The 20721-nt window shown below is 46.5% G+C and overlaps 1 protein-coding gene across 3 annotated transcripts in view; it reads right to left on the bottom strand.

Annotated features, from left to right (window-relative positions):
* Positions 1–20721, bottom strand: part of DDX11 (DEAD/H-box helicase 11) — a 1292375-nt gene that overhangs the window by 607107 nt on the left and 664547 nt on the right. For all 3 annotated transcript variants that reach the window (XM_069628571.1, XM_069628573.1, XM_069628572.1), the window contains exon 12: positions 15839–15918. In XM_069628571.1, the coding sequence (XP_069484672.1) occupies positions 15839–15918 (80 nt within the window). The remainder of the gene's footprint in view (positions 1–15838; positions 15919–20721) is intronic.

Here is a 20721-nt window from a genome sequence, read left to right as displayed (position 1 = left end):
AGGTATAGAGACTCCATCTTTAAACTTTCTTATTGTTTTTCTTTCACTTCACTGTTTATGACAGTATTTTTTATATGAATTCATGTTGTTTTTTAAAAAGCATTTTTATTCCATATACATTTTTGTGATGCATTAAATAATGAATAAATAAATTCAGCATATATTTATGTGTTACTTCCATCATCAATGTGTTCGACTGGTTGTTCCATATGTAGGATTGATTGACTTTTTCCTACAAAAGATCTGATACCATTGTGAGAGGTGAGGCTAGAGCCCAGCTCATTCTTAACAAATAATACCATAATTAATTGTCAATAATTCCTGGTGGGAACATCCACCTTTGTACTTATTCATATTCTTAGTCCAGTAAATCAATTCAGTTCCTATTGGAGAGGGAGTTAGCCCTTGTTTGTGAAAAATAAGACCGGCTGATGGCATGGATCAGACAGTTGATTGGGCAGGCTTTTTACCATGACCTCTTGCTAGGCGAGGAAATCTTCTTCCCTGTCTCTGGGTTGCCTTTCCTCTACCTCTTTGTTTAAGGGAAGAGAAGTAATTAAATGTTTACATTTCCATCCTTGTGAAGATGTGGTCCTAGGTCAAAAGACATTTTTCTTTTTTCCATTTTCATTGACCAGGGTCTGGAAATCAATGATTTTGTTGTCTCGCATTAGGTCACTTACTGTGGCTATCCCTTTACCTTCCCAATGCTTCCTATACTGTCCAATCGCACCCTGTTGTTCTCCAATGACATCTGTCAAGGGGACATGCAGTGAGCAGGGGTCCGCTGTTGCCAGAAGTTTCCAAGCCCTGTGCCATATCTCCTTGCCCAGTTTCAGTAACCCAGAAGATCTAGTTAAATGTGTGTCTTCTACCCATAGGATTTATTTTAGAAAGTGTTGCTTCAGTATTGTTTGCAGCAGCGCAGTGTCCTGTGAGATCTCATCCCCCAACCACGCGACCACAAATTGCAGTTGTCCTGCCAAGTAGTAGCTCTCAAAGTGCGGCACCCTTATCCCGCCCTCCTTGTAGTGCCTCTGCAGTGTGTCCAGGGCAATCCTGTTCCTCCCCCCTTTCCACAGGAATGTTCTGGTTGTCGTGTCCATCTGTTGGAAGAAAGCTTTGGGTATGTTGTAAGGAATATTGGTGAAATAGTATAAGACACAGGGGAGTACCACCATCTTCAGGAGCGCAGCCCTGCCCGGCATCCCCAAGGGTAATCTTTCCCAGAACCTCAGAGTTGCTCACCCCTTCCAGAACCTTCATCATTTTGTGCTTGTGCATGTCCTCGGGGTTGTGCCACACGTGGATGCCCAAGTAGCGAAAGGTGTCGATCACCCACTGTAGGTCTTATGAACCTCCCAACTCTCTGAAACTTGTCTGCCGGTTCTTACCCTTGTCATGGGTTGTGAGTTAATCAATGTTACACATCTCAGAAAGGCTTTGCCGGGCCGAAGCGGTCTAGGGTCGCCAGTAGCCAGTCCCAACGAGGCTATTGCACAATCTTCAATTCTCTGATTGGTACAGTCTTTTACATGGTTGTAGCCTTCGCAGGTTCCACAAGGTGTTACGCCCAGGGATATACCAAGTCTGGTGTTCATGGATCAAACCCCCTATTACTTTCTTAAGCCTTTTCGCCAGTACTGCCGTTAGAATTTTGCAATCCTTGTTTACCATTGATAGTGCTCTGTATGATCCTCAACTCAGTGGGCATTTGCCTGGCTCCAGGATTGGCACTACAATGTATTCCTTCAAACTAATGGGCAGTACCCCACAGTCATGTGCCTCTGCGTAAACTTCCAGCAGTCTAGGAGCTAGTATTTCAGTATATACCTTATAAAACTCCCCTGGGAGTCTTTCTGCTCCCGGGGTGTTGGCCGTCGGGAGTTCCCCTATTGTTTCCCTGATTTTCTCTATCGTCATCAGGGCATCTAGTTTGTCTACCTGTTCCGTGGTTAATCTTGGCAAATGTAATTGTGCCAATGCATCAGCCACATTTCGGTCTGATTCGGTTGCATCCTCTGTGTATAGAGATTTGTAGAATCTCTCAAACACCTTGTTGATCCTGCATTGTGTCCTGACAATATCTCTGTTTTCGTCCACTATGGCATTCATCATGTCCTTTGGTTCTTCCTGTTTACATAACCATGCCAGTAGTTTCCCTGGTTTGTCTCCTTCCGCCTGCAGCCTTTGTGCATATGATGTGAAATCTAGTCTACCTAGTCTTTCACATTCCCCAATGCACTTTTTCCTCAGTCTTATTAACTCCTCTGCCCCCCCTTCCATTTCCCAGATGCTTTGCTTTAGAGCTATATCGCCCTCGATCGCTTCTAGGCTTCTTCGTATTTCCTATCTAAGGCCTCCTGTCTTTCCTATTGCCGCCCCGTATGACTTTCTCGAATGCCTCGCATAAGGTGCTTTCCTGTGCCACGCTGCCTGTGTTGCAGACAAAAATACTCCCTGATTTGTTCACCCAGGTAATCATTAAAAGTGTTGTCCAGTAATTCCTCCGCCCTCAGCCGCCAGGTGGTTATTCTGGATCTCTGCGTGGTGCCCTGCCATGTTGCTATTAGGGGGACATGATCAGAATTCACTCTGGCCATATACTCTGTTTGTGTGAATTCTCCCAGATGTTCTTTCCCAGTGAAAATGTAATCTGTTAGGCAGACTCCTGTGCAGTTCCCTTGGGGAACACTGCAAAAAGATTAAGACTACAGGAGTAAGCAGTAAACCCAATTGGTAGCAGTCTGCACCACCCAGATTTACCTGGTAGCTGTGGATGAGCAGTCAGACTTCTCTCAAGAAGAGTAGGGCAGTATACACAATAGGGCCAAAACACAGTAGAGCAAACAAACACTGACCAGCGCTTTGTATAAAAAGTATATAATTATTTATTTAGAACACACTTTATGGCATATACTAGCACTCTAAATCACAGTCAGGTAGAGTATGCACACCTCCCTTAATAGTTATCAGACAAGACAGGTTTAAAACACTACTATTTGTTAGAACAGATGTAAGCGCTTAACCAAGATGGCACTCTGATAATGTAGTTAAAGGGAGAGAAAAAGGCAGAGCATAAGAATAAAACAGTTCCCAACACTTTTAGGAATTCAGATCAAGTGGAGAAAGGCAGGTTATACTGCAGAGCCAAAGTTCATAGGCCAGGCCCACTTTAAATGGAGCAAAGCAAAATGTGCCCAGGATCACACGGTTTAAAGTGCACTGAAAGTCTTTGCAGAGTGTTCAAAAGAAGTTGGGGAGATTCAAAAGATATAGTTAGAAGGCCTGGAGCCAACCCAGTTTAGAAGCCAAGGATTTAAGGGTCACCTTTAGCAATCTGCAGAAAGGGAGGCCAGACAGGACACAGTACCTTAAAGAGACAGGAAGCTCCAGCGGGGGCAGTCGATCCTGGCAGTGGTTGAAGTTTCGTGGTTCCAACCAGGGGAAGAGAAGATCTTGTTGAGGAGGTGCGGTCCTTTTATTCGCGGTCAAAAGTGGTGAGCTTGGCTATCCGGCCGCCAGGGTGCTTGGCACGGGTGATTCGACCAAGAGACGTCTTTGGAAGGCGAAAAGGGCAAACTGGTTGATCCCACCAGCTCAGTGGAAGAAGACTCGTCCAGCAGAAGATCTTCTCTTGTCGTCGGGAAAGTGGTGAGGTAGTTGCAGCAGGGCTTCACCGGTGGTGTCGTCGTTGCAGATGGTTCAGCTTCTTCCCTCTTCGGATTCTTCGGTCCTGTGGCGACTTCTGAAGTTCCAGTCCCAAAGGCCCTGCTTTTATGCAGAAAAAAACCCATTCATCAGCCTACCTGTCAATCACACATGCTAAGTGGTGAGCCGGGCGGCTCACCACTGGGCAAATCAGAGTAGAGTGCAACTTGGGTTGCTAAAGCAACGCAGTCCAGGATGACAATTCCCCCCCTCCACCCTTCCTGTGGAACCCAGACACAGTGGCACCATTTGGAGGGCTTCTGGGGCGAAGCCCGCCAAAATAGTGGAACAAAGGGCTTGACCTTGGTCAGAGTTACAGAGACAGACAAACACAATTTTAGAATCGAGTTCTGGCAAAAAGACCCAACCAGTGATTTAAAATTAAATAAATAAACCAGCGGTATCTTTAACATTGCACCAAAAAGTGGTGCGTTTAAAATCAATGGGAAAATCCCATAGAGAATATTCCGGTGGAATATTTTGCGTGGTAACCACTGCCACCAGCCAGCAACTCGACGAGGGGGGACGGGATAGTGCCCCCTCGAAAACAGACCCAGGGGCAATCGAATTACCCCTTACCAGTACTTCCACAATATGATAGTTTGTACTGGTTCTGTTCACAATTTTGGACTAGTAAAGCCAATGGTGACTTTACATGCCCTGGGAGACAGTAGTCAGTCCAAGGGTATCGAGTCCATGTTTAGGGGTCACTGTGACACCCCTGTGGTACTGCACTGAGGGTGCTGTGTACCACACATACAGAAAAACAGATGATACCCTATGGAGTAAAAAGAAACCCCATAGCCCATAAGCACATGACAAGTCAAAGACATACCTCAAATCATGCCTAAGAGTGAGAGTAAAAGAGTCTCACTCTTAGCAGGAGAAAATAACAAACCCCAAAAATCCAGCAAAGCTGCTGGGGGACTCACTAGGTTTGGGAAATTAGCCTTATAAGAGAATTTTCCCTAACATAATCTATTAGCGTTTGTACATCATATGGAGTGGAAAATAATGTGCGAGTACCCATGTGTTTCACTGCGTGTCTCTCTAGAGATATCTACCAATCTGAGATCCTGCAGGAGGGTGCCAAAGGGTTTTAGCTGGTGTTGCAGGCTTCTTGTACTTCCTGTGTGACCTATGCAGGGTGGGATCAAGAGTATAAAGTCTCTGCCCCAGACCCATGTAGATTCCCTGTACTGTAAGTGACTTCAATTCAGCACTCCAACTAAGTCAATGCCTAGTCTGGGATGCCCAATGGAAGCCCTAATTTATATATTTTTATGACAAGTTCATAAATCTGGATGATGAACCCTTATATAACACCCCTCTCTTTGAATCCCCCTGACCTCACTGAGCCAAGAAGTAGGTTTGTTTTGCAAATTAAAAGATTTATTTGAAAAATTAAACAATATATATATAACACTTTTATGAATAAATTAATATTTGATAGCACTCTTAGGAATATGACAGTGATCAACAATGAATAATATTATAGTAGCACAATTTTTTAATTACTTAGGAGTTGGTATAGAAAGGATAAGGTAGCAGAGAATACTTCGTATGGTTTCAATGAAAAGCAATGATGGAAAGAATGCAGTACAGAAATAAACTGATATGGTTTCAACAATAGATAAGATGATCACTTTTTTATTCATGACAATTCACTCCCCCCCTATGCAATATGAAGAGATGGAAATGAGGGCACACAGGTTTTCAGGAATACAATCAAAAGCAGTTCAGTTCCCCCCTAGCAAGCTTAGAGCAACCGGTATGCTTTTAAACAGTCAAAAGTACTTTTACATGTGATTTGCAATGAAGTGAAAGATATGCTAAAAATGATTTTAATTTCCTATAGGAGATTCAGGGAAGGTGACAGCTACTTTGAATCAGTTCAGGTCAACACTAGCAATGATTCAGGAATGATTATCAGGTTGAAAACGAATTTCAGCAGTGCAAGCAAGAGACCGCTATTTTTAACAGGTGGTGAAATTGAGCTAATTCGCAATTCGCGGCACTGTTGAGCGCGATTAAGGAGTTGGGATGTCGTTCTGGGTTTGCTGGAAAGCTTAGATTTTTAGCTTTAAAATGAAAATTAAATCTTGCTTCTAGGACATACAGTTCAAAAGATACAGACGTTTTTGTGGAGGTAGATTTTCAGAAATAAAATCAAGATTTCAGAATGACATGCGACACACAATTCTATGGTGCAGTTCTGGACAGGTTAAAATGGTTTAAATAAGATTATTTTAAACTAAAAGATTGGTTCTGTACAGATCTGGCTGGATACTCACTCCTAGTTTTTGGACCGGAATGGGCCTTGGACTGCACTCTCGCCACGGGATGGTCTCTGCCACTGGTTCTGCTCACAGAGGTCTGGTCTGGGTCTGCTATCAGCACTGCACAGCGGTCTGGTCTGGGTCTGCTGTCGGCACTGCACAGCGGTCTGGTCTGGGTCTGGCACAGGGTTCTGGATACAGCTCTGCTTTCTGGGTCTGGATATGGTTCTAGCCAGAAGGTTGCTGGATTCTGAGGCCTGCTGAGAAGGATTCAGCTTTTAGTTCAGTTAGTTCAGGCCTCTCTGCTTCAAGTTCTGGAGTCTATCTGGAGTCTAAGTTCTGGAGCCTGTGGTCCTTCTGGATATTGTCTGGTCCGGCAAAGTGCTGTGCAAGAAAGTGGAACGAGCAGTCCCTATCTGGCTTTCAGTGGTTCTTTTTATGTGTTTTGAAAGTGGGTGGGAAGGCTGACTTTCTATGCCCAACCCACTAAGGGTTCTCATAGGTTAAAGGATTTACTGTCCTCTCACTGGAGAAGGGAGTAGTGAGTCATCCTGTGTCATCAGGTATCATTTTTATGGCTTTAAGGAAAGAACACTCCCCTTTGGTTTCTTATAGAAAATCAATTTTACCCAAAACACATATTTCCCAGATACACAAGTTGTTGAAATTACATGTACACATCATAGATTAATTAAGACATGTCTCTGTTCAACCCTGATCTTTCTAAGAGCTTGGGTTCAGAAATGACATTTTGCACTTTTAGTGGGTTTTGCCATATTGGTTTTTCATCAAATCCTCCACGGAGGAACCCCCCCCCCTCTGCGCATATTACCGTAAGTTTGCATTGTCCTAGCATAAACACGGTGTCTACAATATTAATAAATCCAGGGTTTTGCCTCAGAACATCTCACAACGTCCAACTTCGTCTTCAACTGTGAGTGAATTTTTCATATTAAGAATCCCCAAATTGTTTATTTCTGTCAGCTTGATACAATATTTTATAAGCAATTTAATAAAACATACATTTGCTCTCAATTCAGTACACCCATGTGTTTGTCCCCGCCCCCGAGAACTCGGCTTGACTCAGAGAGCATGGTTCTTGCCTTCCCCAGAGCAGTGTTGACAGTTCACATCCAAAATCAGCATATTCTATTCAGCTGAAGGCATCCATTGTCTCTTTCCTCCAGGCTGCAGGGAAACTCTCCTCCCCTTTTAATCAACAGGACCCTGTGATATCCTGTGCTGTTGATGTAGGGCCTGGAAAGAGTAGGTGTTAAGAATTCTCATTGACCAGCAAGCCTTTTGAAGTCTCAGTTAACTTAGGATGCTGTTTAGCTTCTGAAATACAGGTCTCCTGTCAGAATTTAGATCGCTAGCGCCGGTTAGTGTCAAGCACCGGTATTGCAGCCATTTTTGACAACTGCCTTACCAGTAAGCAGTCCTCAAATTATACTTTGTTCAAACATAGGTGCATTTCTGTGGACCTCAGATTCATGTAGATTCTTGCGGGAGAATGATGTTGACCCCCCCCCCCCAACAAGGAGGTGGGACCTTTTTAGCGGTTGTGCGAGCCATGAATTTGGCAATTTTTGACATCAATTAAAACAGATTTTGACCAGCACTATATTCCTTTGCACTGATTGTGCTCTGTGTGCAGCCAAAGGATAGGATCTGGCAATGGTCTCCTGTATTAACACTGACAGAGGCAAAAGTGGATGGTGGCCTATCTGTCAGGTTTTCACTGCGCATTATTGAATGATCTCTGGCGAGCAGCATGCTTTCCGGCGGCCATTATGATGTTTCCCATGTCAGTAATGCACAATGATGTGGTAGGGCTTGGATGCATGGATGAAAACATCCCACAGTACGCAGGGAGATTGGAGTATATTGACATGAAGAATGTTGTGGCATCGAGGTTTGTGGCGTACGTGTATATGAAGCAGATCTCCCTGTTTTCCAGTAGCCAGTGTAGTAAGACCAGTATACCCTCATCATCCCTTTTATGTTCCAATCGCTGAAAGGGAACAGTTGGTGAAAGCCAAATAAGAACTCTTCTGGCATACGCTGAGAAGGGCGAGCTACACATTTTGCCTCTCTATTTCCTAGCCATTGTGGCTTGCCTGTCTGTAGTGAGGTGTGTTTCCTGTAGCACTGCCACTTGAATACCCTTCCTGATCAGATAGGCATGTACTCTCAGTCTTTTGACATAGTTGTTGAGGCCCCTAACATTCCAACTAATTACTTGCAGCCCACTAGTTGCCATAACAGACCTTAAAGTCAGGGCCGTCCGTTTCCCACTGCCCTGCCATCCCGCTATGAAGGGAGTCAATCCCTCTGGTCTTGCCCACAATCGCGTATTGTTTGCCTAGTCCGTGATCACCATAATGCGACCTGTCACAAAACCAAAACTTCTCCCCCCACCATGTCCACTGCGTGCCCCCCTTCCCACAACCTAACCCCCAAAGGCTGAGTTGCTCCCCAAAAAACAACAAATCTCAACTCCAGGTGCTAGTCCAAGCCCTCCGCCCCTCCAGTGCCTGACAGTGTCTATAACGTCCCAACAGTTACTTTGAACTTCAAACAATAGCCTAGTGTTGATTTGCCCGCTCAGGCTTAGCCGCTTCTCCCGCACCTGCCTAGCCCCTCTCAGGTAGCGTGCAGCAGCTCGATGCCTAAAACACAGCCTCTTAAATTGCATCTGGGGCGTGTGGCAGTCTCTGCCAGCAGTGGCCACTCGGGTACCTTTGGCTGTTCCTGCGCCCTAGTTTTGCCCACCCCTGCATTTCGCTTCCAATGTCTTGTATCCCCCTTCTTCCAACCTCGCAGAGAGAAAAGAATCTAGAAGCGAAGCAGACAATCTCTCGTGCTGTCTCGCTACGGGTCGGTGTGGCCATCGGCCGTGAGCTGCGGTATCCCCTGCATGTCCATCCAAGATTGTTCTTCCCCAGTGTTATCAAAAAAGCGTGATCTTCCATTGTCCAGTATGTTCAACTTAGCTGGGAAGATCAGCATGTATTGCATGTTTGCGCGGCTTAGCCGTTCCTTAGTTTGGCCAAACATTGCTCTGCGCCATTCGACCAATGCCGTGTAATCAAAGTGGATTGCCAGTTTTCAAGATCCTCTAGTGATAGTGCCCTCTCTCTAGAGAAGGCCAGGATTCTTTCCCAGTCTTTGTAGTTCATGATCATCGCTATTATCGGTCTCCGGGGTGCGCCCTGCGGGGGTCTTTTCACCAGTGACCAGTGGGTTCTTTCAACAGTGAATCCATGTGTGAGGGTTCCCAGGCCGACCTCCTGCAGGAGCATATTCTCTACATAGGATGTGGGGTCTCTGCACTCTTCTTCGTCCGGAAGACTGAGAATCCTGACATTGTTCTTCCGTGCCCTTCCCTCAGCTTCTTCTGCTCAGTGTTCCAGGATTTTCACTTGTGCGAGCACATCGGCTACCTGGGGTTGGGTGGTAGCGATGTTGACAGTGTTGTTCTGCACTCTTATCCGCTGTGCCCAGGCGGTCCGCCAGTGCACGCACATCATGGCGCAGCAGGCCGACGTCCTCCATGAACGCTTCGATTTTGTGCTCCTGCATCATCTGCAGAGCTGATATTGCTGCCAAGATAGGGCATTCTTCCTGCTGCGTCACCTGTGGCGTTGTGGCCATGTCTTGCATTGTATCCTCCCTTACTCACGTAGCCATCCATTATTGTTTTTCTGGCCTTCACTTTGCGGCCTATATCAGGCATCTGGGGTCTATATTGTGCCTGGTCGGTGTTGTTATCACAATTGGCCACTGTGTTTTGCCCCTGGTCACAGGTGTTCAATTTGGCACCCAGTGTAGATGTCTTTTTTGGTTGTTGGGGTGTCTTCCCAGCCTCTACCGAGGTGGCACGTGCAGGCTTCACTTCCCAGCATACCGTATGGGCTTTGCTGTCTCTTGCTCTTTATCTCTGCCCTCCCTGTCAGTTAGCGGATCCTCTTTCAGGGTGCGGTTCTTGGTTCAGGTGGCACCAGGTGGCTCCGTCAAGGTATGCCTCTCTTCAGGCACTCACGTAGCAGTCCCTCCAAGTCTGCCAGCGCACTAGTATCACCCTCTGACTTCCAGGCAAGGCGCACTTATGCAATGTAATTGCCCAACTGCCCCATCTCCTCGCCTTCGTGTGCTGCCCTTTTCCCAGTGCTCAACAGGGTCCCACCAGTTTCCTCCTCTGGTAGTGCCTTGTTCTGTCCTCCTTGTGGGCTTATGTATGTCGTGCACCTGCTGGGGCGGTGCAGGCGCCTCCAGGATCTCGCAGGACACTGTTGCTGCGTGCTCCTTGACACCCCTCTCCAGCTTGCAGGATCAGAGCACCAGCCTGCGTGGATCGATGGATCTACAGCAGCCTCCCTAGCCCAGACACAAGCGCCCGCTGGCAGCCACCTACAGTCAGGGGAAGGGGGTGTTCCAGCGGTGCACTCGCTTCCAGCAGGGTCTCCTACACCACTGCGGCGGGCAGTCCAGCCCAAATGCAGGGTGGTGTGAGGCCCTCTCTGTTGGTTTCTTCGTTTCTCCTCAGTCGGCCGGCAAGTGGCGGCCTCTCCTTTCCACACTCCAGTTTTGGCGCACTCCAGCTCTGGTCAGGTGTCGCAGGACCATCCGGCTGTGCATCGGCACTTCTCCCCACTCTCTCTGAGCCTCGGCCTTATATGCCGCACACAGATCACCTGGGCCCCGCGGCTGCCATATTGAATTTCAGCATCAGCTTCTCTCAAGGCTCTGGTCTCCCTCGGCTTCCAGGATCACACTGTAGGGTGTGCGCGGTTTTGGTCTGCACAGCTTCCAATGCTAGATTTTTACAGTTAGGCACAAAAACGGGACACTTAAAAGTGTGTGTCCAAGATCTTGCAGGAGCACTTTAGAAAGCCAACCTTACTGTATGGCAGATAGCCACGCCCTCTCGCATGTATGTGTTTGTATGTGTGGGGAGAATGCGTGTTTAGATGTGGAAGAGGGTGGTGGGTGAGGAAAGAGGGTATTTGGGGGGGTTAAACCCCCCCGATTAACAAGTGAATGAGCGGGAGAGTGTGGGGGTGCGGAAGGAGGGGGGTTCTATGTAATAATACCGCATTTTAAAGCCTACATAAACACGACCAAAAGAAATGTCTTTTTTGTGTTTGGACATTAAAATGCAGGACGGAGGCACAGGTCTGGTTTGGAGTGTTGTTACTTCTTCTATGGTGAAGCGCAGGACCCGGAAGATGGACTTCACCGGACCTTCGAATCTGGCTGTCTGGCTCGCAGGAATATCTTTCTGTATGTGAAAAGGGAGTATTAACAATCTGCGGGAGAAAGTATAAGCCTCCTGCTCCCTTCTCACCCCTCTACGAAACCCTCATGCGACCCCCACGTGAAGTCTCACCTTAGGGTTTGAAAGGTTGAGCTCTCCATCCTGCTTCTCATGCAAGGGCGCGTTGTATCCAGTTACTTCACTGGGATTTTGATTGTAGAGGGTTCAAGTTTTGTTTTCCCGGTATAGTACCGTAAGGATTCTGTTAATGAGTATGATTCTGCAATAATAATTGTTCATTGTCTCTTTTTTTTGGGTGCGGAAACTATTCCGAGAAGAGCTCTGGAACCGAAGAATGAGACTCTGGTGAGCTTGATGAGAGTTCTCTCAGTGTCCTTGTAACAATGCGCTCACTAACGCTGATGTCTTTTTTCCCCATGGGGGCCGGGGTCCGGAAATGCCTGGATGCGGCACCGACCCGAAACAAAGATCAATCCAGATGAAATCAGGTAAGTCTTTAATGGGCGTTGGGTAACGTCTTTTCATGCGCCCACTAACGCTGATGTCTCTTTTTCCCCTTAGGGGCCGAGGTCCGGAAATGCCAGGATGCGGCACCGACCCGAAATGAAGTTGGAATAACCCAACAGGTAAGCTTTGTAATGGAAATTAAGGTTTCCTTGTTTTCTTTCCCCTCTCACCTTTATTCTTGTCTTTTTCTCCCTAGGCGCAGTGATGTGGCTGCGAGTCCAGATGTCGCCGTAGAACATGGTGGTACCTTGTACAGGTGAGTGAGATGCGGCGCTGCAGCGATCGATGCGATGTGCTTTTAAATAGATGTCTTCCTTTTCAGGACCGTCGGCGAGATGTCTCCGGAATGCGGATTTAGCAGGTAAGGACTCTTCTTTACCCTTTTCTCTTCTCTTCTCTCTTTGCAGATGTTCCAGGATGCTGGCAGAAGTGGCAGAAGACAGAATGCAGGAGCAAACACGGTGAGCGTCCAGCTGCTAGATGCAGAAAAACGCAAAGCGTGAGTTGCTGCTTGGGCGTGGCTTAAATAGCCTTCAAAGTAGTTCCAGGTATGTATCCTTCCTCTCAGGTATGTATTCCTCCCCTGACCACACCCGTGTGGATAAGTAGTTCCAAAGATAAAGTAGTCCCATTCAGACCTCAGAAGGCCTGGATGTTGCAGCATGGTCTGCATCAGGTAAGTTAACACTAAGCACCTTTAACACAAAGTCCTCTTTTATGAGCCTGGCGCCTATGGCGCCAGGACTGAGTCCAAAGATCCCCTACTTGAGGCTGTTGTGACTTCCCTTGAAGACATGATGTCTGCCTCTGGGGTAGCTGGGTCTTGTCTGGCACCTTGGAGGCAGGCATCATGACATCGGCGTTGTTTGTAAAAAAGACATCCAGCTTGTCAAGGAGTGCACAGAGGGATCCGATGTATAACGTGAATAACACAGGCAAGATGAATGCGCCTTGTGGCACTCCGCAATCAATAGGAGCTGAGGTAGAAGAGGCAGATTGCCCACTGTATTTTGGATTCACGATTTGTAAGGAAAGAATGGAGGCAGTCCACAGCCTTCTTACAACACTTGCCTGGATCCGTTAGGCAGGTAAGAAGGTGATCATTGTCGATGAGGTCGAAAGCCGCAGAGAGGTCTAATAGGATCGACATCCCGGCCTTCGCTCTGTCCACGACCTGATTGTCGGTTGTGTAGAATGCAATTGGACTCCACAAAGGATTGTAACTCAGTGGTTGCACATTTTTCAAGTATTTTAAGAAGAAATTGACAATTAGTAATGAGTCTCAGATTACTAGGTTCTCTTCGGTCAATATGTGATAGAAAGTTTTTGATGTCATTAGGTACGTGATTTTCCCTAAAAGAGGCATTGACTAAAAGAGTCAAGAAGGGAGCAAATAAGTCCTTGTGTTTCAAAATCAATTTTGGTGGCAGGAGATTGTAAGGACAAGAGGTAGGACGCAAGGATGAGAGCATGATAGACATATCTTGGATCGAAATTTGCAAGAAAGCTAATTTCTTAAAGTCCCCACCTGTGGGTTGTAAATATTCCTGTTTCATCTGAGAAGATTTGAGGTTTTGAGCAGCAATTATTTTGTTTTGAGCATTTAAAATGTTTGCGTCAAGAGCACATGTATGGTAGAGCAGTCTAGTTAGTGGCTGTAAAGGATATCTGAGATGCCTTAGGTTTTTCCAGAGATTTAAGGATTTCAAAAAGCTTCCTGTGTGGTTGGAGGAGGACTCAAATTAAATGGGGAATTACCCTGACACCACCACTTGTAATCTGGCTGAAATTCTGCCAGACCAACTGGCAGTAACGGTATTCGTTTGGGTGGTATTTCAGCAGATATACCACCAGGATACCACTAAACTGATAATGAGGCCATCTTTTATCATCCATGTCCCAGTGGTACGGTAGGGAGGGCCTATGATTTTGCAGTAGATGGAGCAGCTTGAATCACAAGACTCCTGGACAAGGCTTGATTTTTAAACCATTTAGTTGTGCACACAGGGGCTGTACATGTTTTTTTTTCATACCTCACGGAGAGGGTCCTTCAATGCTGCATGATATGGTCAAACAGGTTGTTCACGTGGATCTTTGTCAATGATATCTCGGAGCTCATATCCAATAATGTCCTTAGTAGGAGGACCCCAACCTAAACATATGGCCTTACTCATAACCTTCCTATATGCTGCATTTGAATGAGCATGTACATCCAAGTTGCCCAAATTAAACATGGGGCAAGATGTCGATCCCACTGGCGTCCTTGAGACTGGACACTAACTCCTCCATTTTCGCTTCCAGAGAGACTAAGTCCTCAGGAATGGTCGAGGGTCGGAAAAGATCAAAGCTGAACAGGATCTGGTCACCATCATAGATGGATTGGAACAACTTCATGAGCGATAGAGGCGCATACAATCGACATTGAAGGCTTCTGTGAAGCTGTCGCGTCCTTTGAGGAAGCGCTGGAAACCTTTGAAGAAGCCTTTTCACATGAGCTCTTGGGCGAGTGGGATGACATTTTCTCAGAGTCACTACTGGTTGTAGAGGTGGCAATGGGTTCAGTTTTTTTAACTCAACTCCAAAGGCAATGCCTTCGAGAAGATGTCTAGCATCTCAGTCTAAACTGTTCCCATTTCTCTGCCAAAGCAGATTTTGTTGGGAACTGTACCCGACGCCTATCGGGCAAGGAATCTGTTGAGGACGAGTGTCAGTATTTTCTTCATGGATGATCATAAGGAAGAACATGTGGAGAGTTGCTTCTGTAGCATGATCTTTTCAAATGTTTTTTAAATACTTTACTGGGTATCTCTGGTGATTTTTCAGCTGTGGAGCTCTGATCTTTGGAGAATTTCCTCTTCAAACATGTGCTAGAGGACTTGGATGTAGACTGCCCCACCTTCGATCTTTTCTCTTTCAAGGTTTTCGGTGCCATTGATTGGCATGAGCCACAGTCAACAACTTCATGGTCAGTGCCGAGGCAACAAAGACAAATACTGTGAGGATCCATTATGGACATTTTGGGGTCACTTTCCTCAAAGAGTTTGAAATCAGTGGGTTTTGGAGTTGACATTTTGAAGTTGAGTGTTCCGAGAAGCATGCTGAGCATGCAGTAAAAAAAGAACTGAGGTAATGGGGCACAGTCCAAGTTGATTATATCGAGCCCAACGTCATGTCAGGTCTCCTGCATGAAGTGCATCGTGGGACCTTGACGCTGATGTCACCTAGCTCCGTACGGCCAAAGATTTCCAAGATATGCTAGAGCAGAATATGATCTCTAAAATGAGGAATCTGTGGGAGGATGAACCATATTAGAGAGAGAACTCTTAATGTTATAGCAAATTAAGTTGATTGTGCAAGTTTGCACGGGCCTGTTACTAAATAAATTGAAGAGCAGCAGAACTTCACAATACTTAGTACTTTATACGGCTATGATCTGGAGAGTTCTACCCTATCGGGGGAAAGAAGGGCTTTTTGGTATCTATTACCTTGTAGACACATTTTATTTAGCTGGGTGTTTAAAACACAATGATAATCCTAATGTACGAAGTCCTTTCATTGCCGGATATTTCAAGGCCTGCCACTTCAACGTGCAGTAATGTTCATCAAATTTCTTTGGGGGGAGGGTGGGTGGGAAAGGGCACATACGGGTTTGGGGGTTAGGGAAAAGGTCAAATAGGTGGCGCGGGCACCCATCCCCCCAAAAAATAAATATATTTTGATGAACATTTGCACGTTGAAATGCCAGGCTTTGAAAATTCTGGGGATGAAATGACATGGAACCAATCCTACATTGACATTGGAAAGAACGTTGGAGACTGAAAACGTGTATGAATAGCTAAGGTTCCGTCATTGTCCATAAACACACCAGCGTCCTGGAAGATATACTGCATGTAGGGTATTGTATGTCAAGTTGAGCATCATGTCTTAATTCAGGGGATTTCACGACATTCATAAAATACAAGCCCAATAAAAGAAAGGTCACAGATCAATGAAAGTTAGAAAATCACAGTTTCGGAGAAATTGATGTAAGCCTCTAGTGATATGAAGATTAATCACTTACCTCCCAGCACACACGCAAACCTCTCAAGAACAAACAGGATCTGCTTAACATACATCAGGTTCTTTGCCTTCAAACGCTTCCTATAAAACACAGAACAGATGTTGGAGTGAATCCAAAAAGGACAGCTTCAAAGTTTCAATTGAAAAAAGCAAGAAAGGATATTTCAAAACATGTTTACATGCAAATCTGTAGGATTTATTTCTAGCTAAAGAAGGTTACGTTTCAATACATACCTCATCACGAAAGAATCATTTTTTTGAGAGCATTACAAAATCGAATGGGGAAAAAGAATGTTTAAAAAAAAACTTTAAAATACTGATAAAGCTTTAGCCACCACAATAACAAAAGATACACTGAAACATTAAAATGTATTCTCTTCCAGAAATAAAGGCATTTCTATTTAAGCACACCGTAAAGACATTCAGCATAAACCCAAACATAGTTATAACATCCTGGCAAAGAGAAATCACAAGAGGTTGTTTAACCATCCTTACCTTCGCTCCAACTAAAACAGAAATAAAAGATTTTTCGGAAATCATGGAAATGAGAACAAAGAACAGGAAATGTGCCACTACTTAAATACAGTGATTATCACAGCATCACTTACAGTCCTCCATTTCAATATTCTTCCATTGTGTCTCCACAGTCTCAAGAGGCTGAATGTCTATCACAATTTTTATATGCAAGGCACATTTAGGGGTTTGATTGAACACAATAAAAGTGTTTCATGTTCTACGTAGAACTGCCTCTCTAGATACATGGATCCTAATGACCCTGTAACTTACCTCTCCTCTCCCAGGACCTCTACAAAAAGGGCAACTAACAGACATTTAATACCCTTGAACCAGCCTAGCTCGCCCCCCAATCCGGAGTCAAAATCATGGGATTGGACTAAGTAACCACGACCTGGAAAAAATACATGATATGATTTGGTATTTATAACGCGCCTTTACACAAGTGTTTCTAGGCGCCACAAGACAGGAGGGGAGACAGAGGGATGACAAGACAAACGATCTTACCAGGCCTTGTGACATTCAGATCGTGCAAGTGCAACGAGAAGTGCAGGGAAGAGGGTGTGGGAAGAAGTGCAGGGAAGAGGTACGAGGGGAAGTGCAGTCAGGGGAGCAGTGCTTTGAGCAAGTGCGAGGATGGCAGAGGACTACACGGGTGCAGTCCCAGACCAGAGTGCTGGGTATGCCAGAAGGCTTGCAAGGTGACTGGTCAAGGGGAGTAGAGGGGGTACGGTACCCTGTGTGACTCTGAGGGCAACCACACCATCAGTCAGGATGAGCAAACAGGTAGACTAGCAGGGGTGAGGGAAAGAGAAGAAAGAAGAGAAGAGGAAGGTATTGAGCAGTTCCTGGATTTTCAGGTGATTCGGCTCAAGTCTGAGAGGGGCAGGGTGGCTGTTCCAGAGGGAGGCACCTGCAGAGGAGAGAGTTCTACCCCCCACTCTCCATTTGGAAAAGCGTCTGACCCGTAGAGAGTTTAAAGTAGCTGAGCGGAGGACTCTAGGGGGAAGGTATTTAAGAGAGTGTTGGCTATCGAGATGACCACGGCCCCATAAAGCCTTGTGGGTGATGCAGAGCGTCTTGAACTTGATCCTCGTGGCCACAGGGAGTCACTGGAAACATTTCAGAGCTGGAGAGATGTGTTCCCAGGCTTGAGGCCAAGGATAGGTTTGCAGTCCTGTTCTGGATTAGTTGAAGAGGGCGAAGAGTAGAGTTAGGAATATTGAGAAAGAGGCTGTTGCAGTAGTCCAATTTGGAGAGAACCAGAGCTCTGGAGACAGTGAGCTTCTGGGGGAAGGTGAGAAAAGGTTGGGCCTTCATGGCAAGGTCCGTGATGAGTGGAGAGAAGGAGAGAATGGAGTCTAAGATGAAGGCGAGGGGAGAGGGCCTAAGGAGGGCTGCCAGAGGGACAGAGGAAAAGCAGATGCAGGGGTCCCAATGAGAAGAATCTCTGTCTTACTGGCATTAAGGCAGAAGTCATTAGAGGCGCCAAATCCCTGAATAGTGGATAGACTGTCAGGAATGAATGAGGAGGGAGAGGAGGCTGAGGGTAGCCTGGAAGAGAGCAGTGTGTCATCCTATAAAACACTGAAAGTTAGAGGAGAATGTAGAGATCAAGTGGGCCAGGGGGGCCATATAGACATTAGGAGCCAGGGTGATAGGATAGAGCCCTGGGGAACACCACATGTGGACAAAGAGGTGGTGGAGAGAAAGGACCCAAGTTGGACCTGGGAGGGTCGGTCCAAGATGAAGGAGTTCAGCCACGCCAGAGCCTGACCAGTGATGCCAAGGTTCACTCTGAGATGGATGATCAGGGTTGTGTGATTGACCGTGTCAAAAGCAAAGGGGTAGTCAAGGAGAATGAGGACAGAGTGAGAGCTGGAGCCAAGGTTGGAGAGCAGATCTTCACAGGAATTCAGTTGAGCAGTTTTCATGCCTGTGGCCGATCTGAAGCCAGACTGATGGTCATGGAGATAACCAGCAGATTCAATGTGGAGGCTCAGCTGAGAGATGGCCAGTTTCTCAAGGAATTCGCCCAGGAAAGGAGTGATACAGATCGGGTGATAGTTGGCTGGGCAGGAAGGATCAGCAGAGGGCTTTTTCAGGAGGGGGTGCACAAGGGAGTGCTTGAGAAGAGAGTGGAAAGATCCAGTGGCAAAGTAATGATTACAGAAATCGACCAAAGCTGGAGTGAGGGAAACTATGTTGTCCTTGATTGTTCTGGAGGAGCAGGGGAGCCCCTATTTGGATGAAACTTTCATAGACCGTAAACATCATCAGGTTTTATAGGAGAGAGAGAGAGAGAGAGAGAGAAGAGAAGAGAAGGAGAGGAGGGAAGGGTGGTCTCGGAGGGGGCCTGGTAGAGGGAGAGAGAAAAGAAGAGGAGGATAGCGTGGGCAGGATGTCCTCAGTTTTAGTGGTGTGGTGAGAGGCCACGGCCCTACAGGGGGCCTGGAAAGGAACAGGAGAAGTAAAGACTGCAGTCGGATTGGCCAGCTCTTGAGTTTCAGAGCGACCAAGTCTGAGTCATACCAAGAATTGCAATTGGAGGCAGGCTTCAGATGGATCCTAATGACGGGGGCAAGGATATCGGGAACATATGAGATGGAGATGAAGGTTGGAGAGGCTGTGTCAGAGTGGGAGTCAGCCGCAGGGGTAGGAGGAGAGGAAGTGGAGACAAAAGCGGCAACTGACACCTGCTTCATAGGTCAAATGACCGTGAAGGAAAGATCAGGGCCACTCCACCTCCAGGGTGATTGGTCCTGGGTTTGGAGAGGATCCTATAGCCCTCAGGGAGCATAGTGTAAAAACTCATGACAGAGGTGGCCTTGAACCAAGACGCAATGAGAGCGAGAACATCGAGACCAAGGTCTTCGAGGAGGTGACAGATGTAAGAGGAGTGTTTGACAGCAGAGCAAGCGTTGAGAGTAGCTACCTGGACCAGGTTGCCACTTATGAAAGACTTCTGGGGTGGGGTACAGGAGAGAGGTACACCCAGTGGAAGAGGCAGAGGGGCCCAAGAGAGGGCAGAGGCAGAAGGAGAGGGCTACTGGCCCAGAGAGGAGGAAGAGGTGGGTGCCAGAGAGGAGGAAGTGAGGAAGGAGGTGAATGGCAAAGGAGCCAGAGCGGTAGAAGAGGAAGGTGGCAGAGGAAGGAGCCAGGGAGGTGGTAGAGGTAGCGCTAGGTGGCAAAGGGCCCACAGAGGAGGTATACGGGAGAGCCACAGAGGAGGCAGCAGAAGTAGAAGGGAGTGGCTGTAAGGCACTCATGGTGGCAACAGTAAAGACAGACGCAAGTGATCACAGTTCAAGGGTGTTTATTAAACTGTATGCCGGTTGGAAAAACGCCTAATCGAAGCCTAAATCTAAAATGGGAGCAAGCGTCGACCTTCAAATGAAAATGCGGCAGTCCTAGTGGCGTTGTGTCGAATACAAACGGCCTATACTAAGAAACCTATTGCCAAACCTTACAACTAATACTAAAAGGGTGTGGGATAGTTCTCAAGAAAAGAAAGAAGTGTTCTCAAATAATATGTCAAGATGCAGTAGCTTGGTATTCTCTTGCCCACGTTTTGAGCACGGGATAAGGCAGGATCTTGGAGCACAGCACACTGTCGAGCTTCTCCAGCACGAGACGAAAGTTCCACTTGCAGCTATCAGGACCGTCGATGGCCAAGTCTCGTTGGTCTTTAAAGCCTCTTGCCTTCGAGGGCCTGACATATTCAAATGAAACAAAAAGTTCCTTTTCACATATTCTTTGAGTGATCGATTCACCCCTAGCTCCCCCTCTTCCGGGCGCTGACCTTTGACAAATCGTGTTCCACAAATCAAAATAAACAGTTCCCCTTTTGTGGGTTTTAGGTGATGACTCTCACCCCGGGATCCCCCTCTTCTGGGCGCAAATCCCTGGAAAATTCTTTACTAATGTTAGGACCTCAGATAGCTATGTTCTCTCACTTTCTAGGGCCTGTCAGGTTCCGAAGTATCGAAACAATAGTTCAATCCCAGCATTGTTCTGTTTACTTGGATGATAGTTCTTCACACCCGGCTCCCCCTCTTCCAGGCGTAGACCCCTCTAAGCTTTCAGCCTCCCTCCACCAGGTTCACTATGGCTTTTCCTTCACTCACAAATCTCAATGTCTTTTTAAACAGTTCCAGTGGACATCCCTCGGCCGGGTTAACTCTTATCAACACACTGATTCTTGGGACTTTAGACGTGCCCCCTCTTGAGCATCCCTCTTCCGAGTTCACTCGTGCCAACTTCACATTAACTTTCACTTTCAATGCCTGCGGGAATTACTTTGTAGAGGAGGAGCCAAATACTCCCCCTCCAACTGCCCTGCCCTTATTACCTATAGATTGGGAACCAAAG

The sequence above is a fragment of the Ambystoma mexicanum genome, chromosome 12, assembly GCF_040938575.1.
Source record: "Ambystoma mexicanum isolate Mex_15411 chromosome 12, UKY_AmexF1_1, whole genome shotgun sequence".
NCBI classification, from domain to species: domain Eukaryota; kingdom Metazoa; phylum Chordata; class Amphibia; order Caudata; family Ambystomatidae; genus Ambystoma; species Ambystoma mexicanum.
The sequence above is the reverse complement of the archived record's forward strand: the minus strand, read 5'-3'. Positions and strand labels throughout refer to the sequence as shown.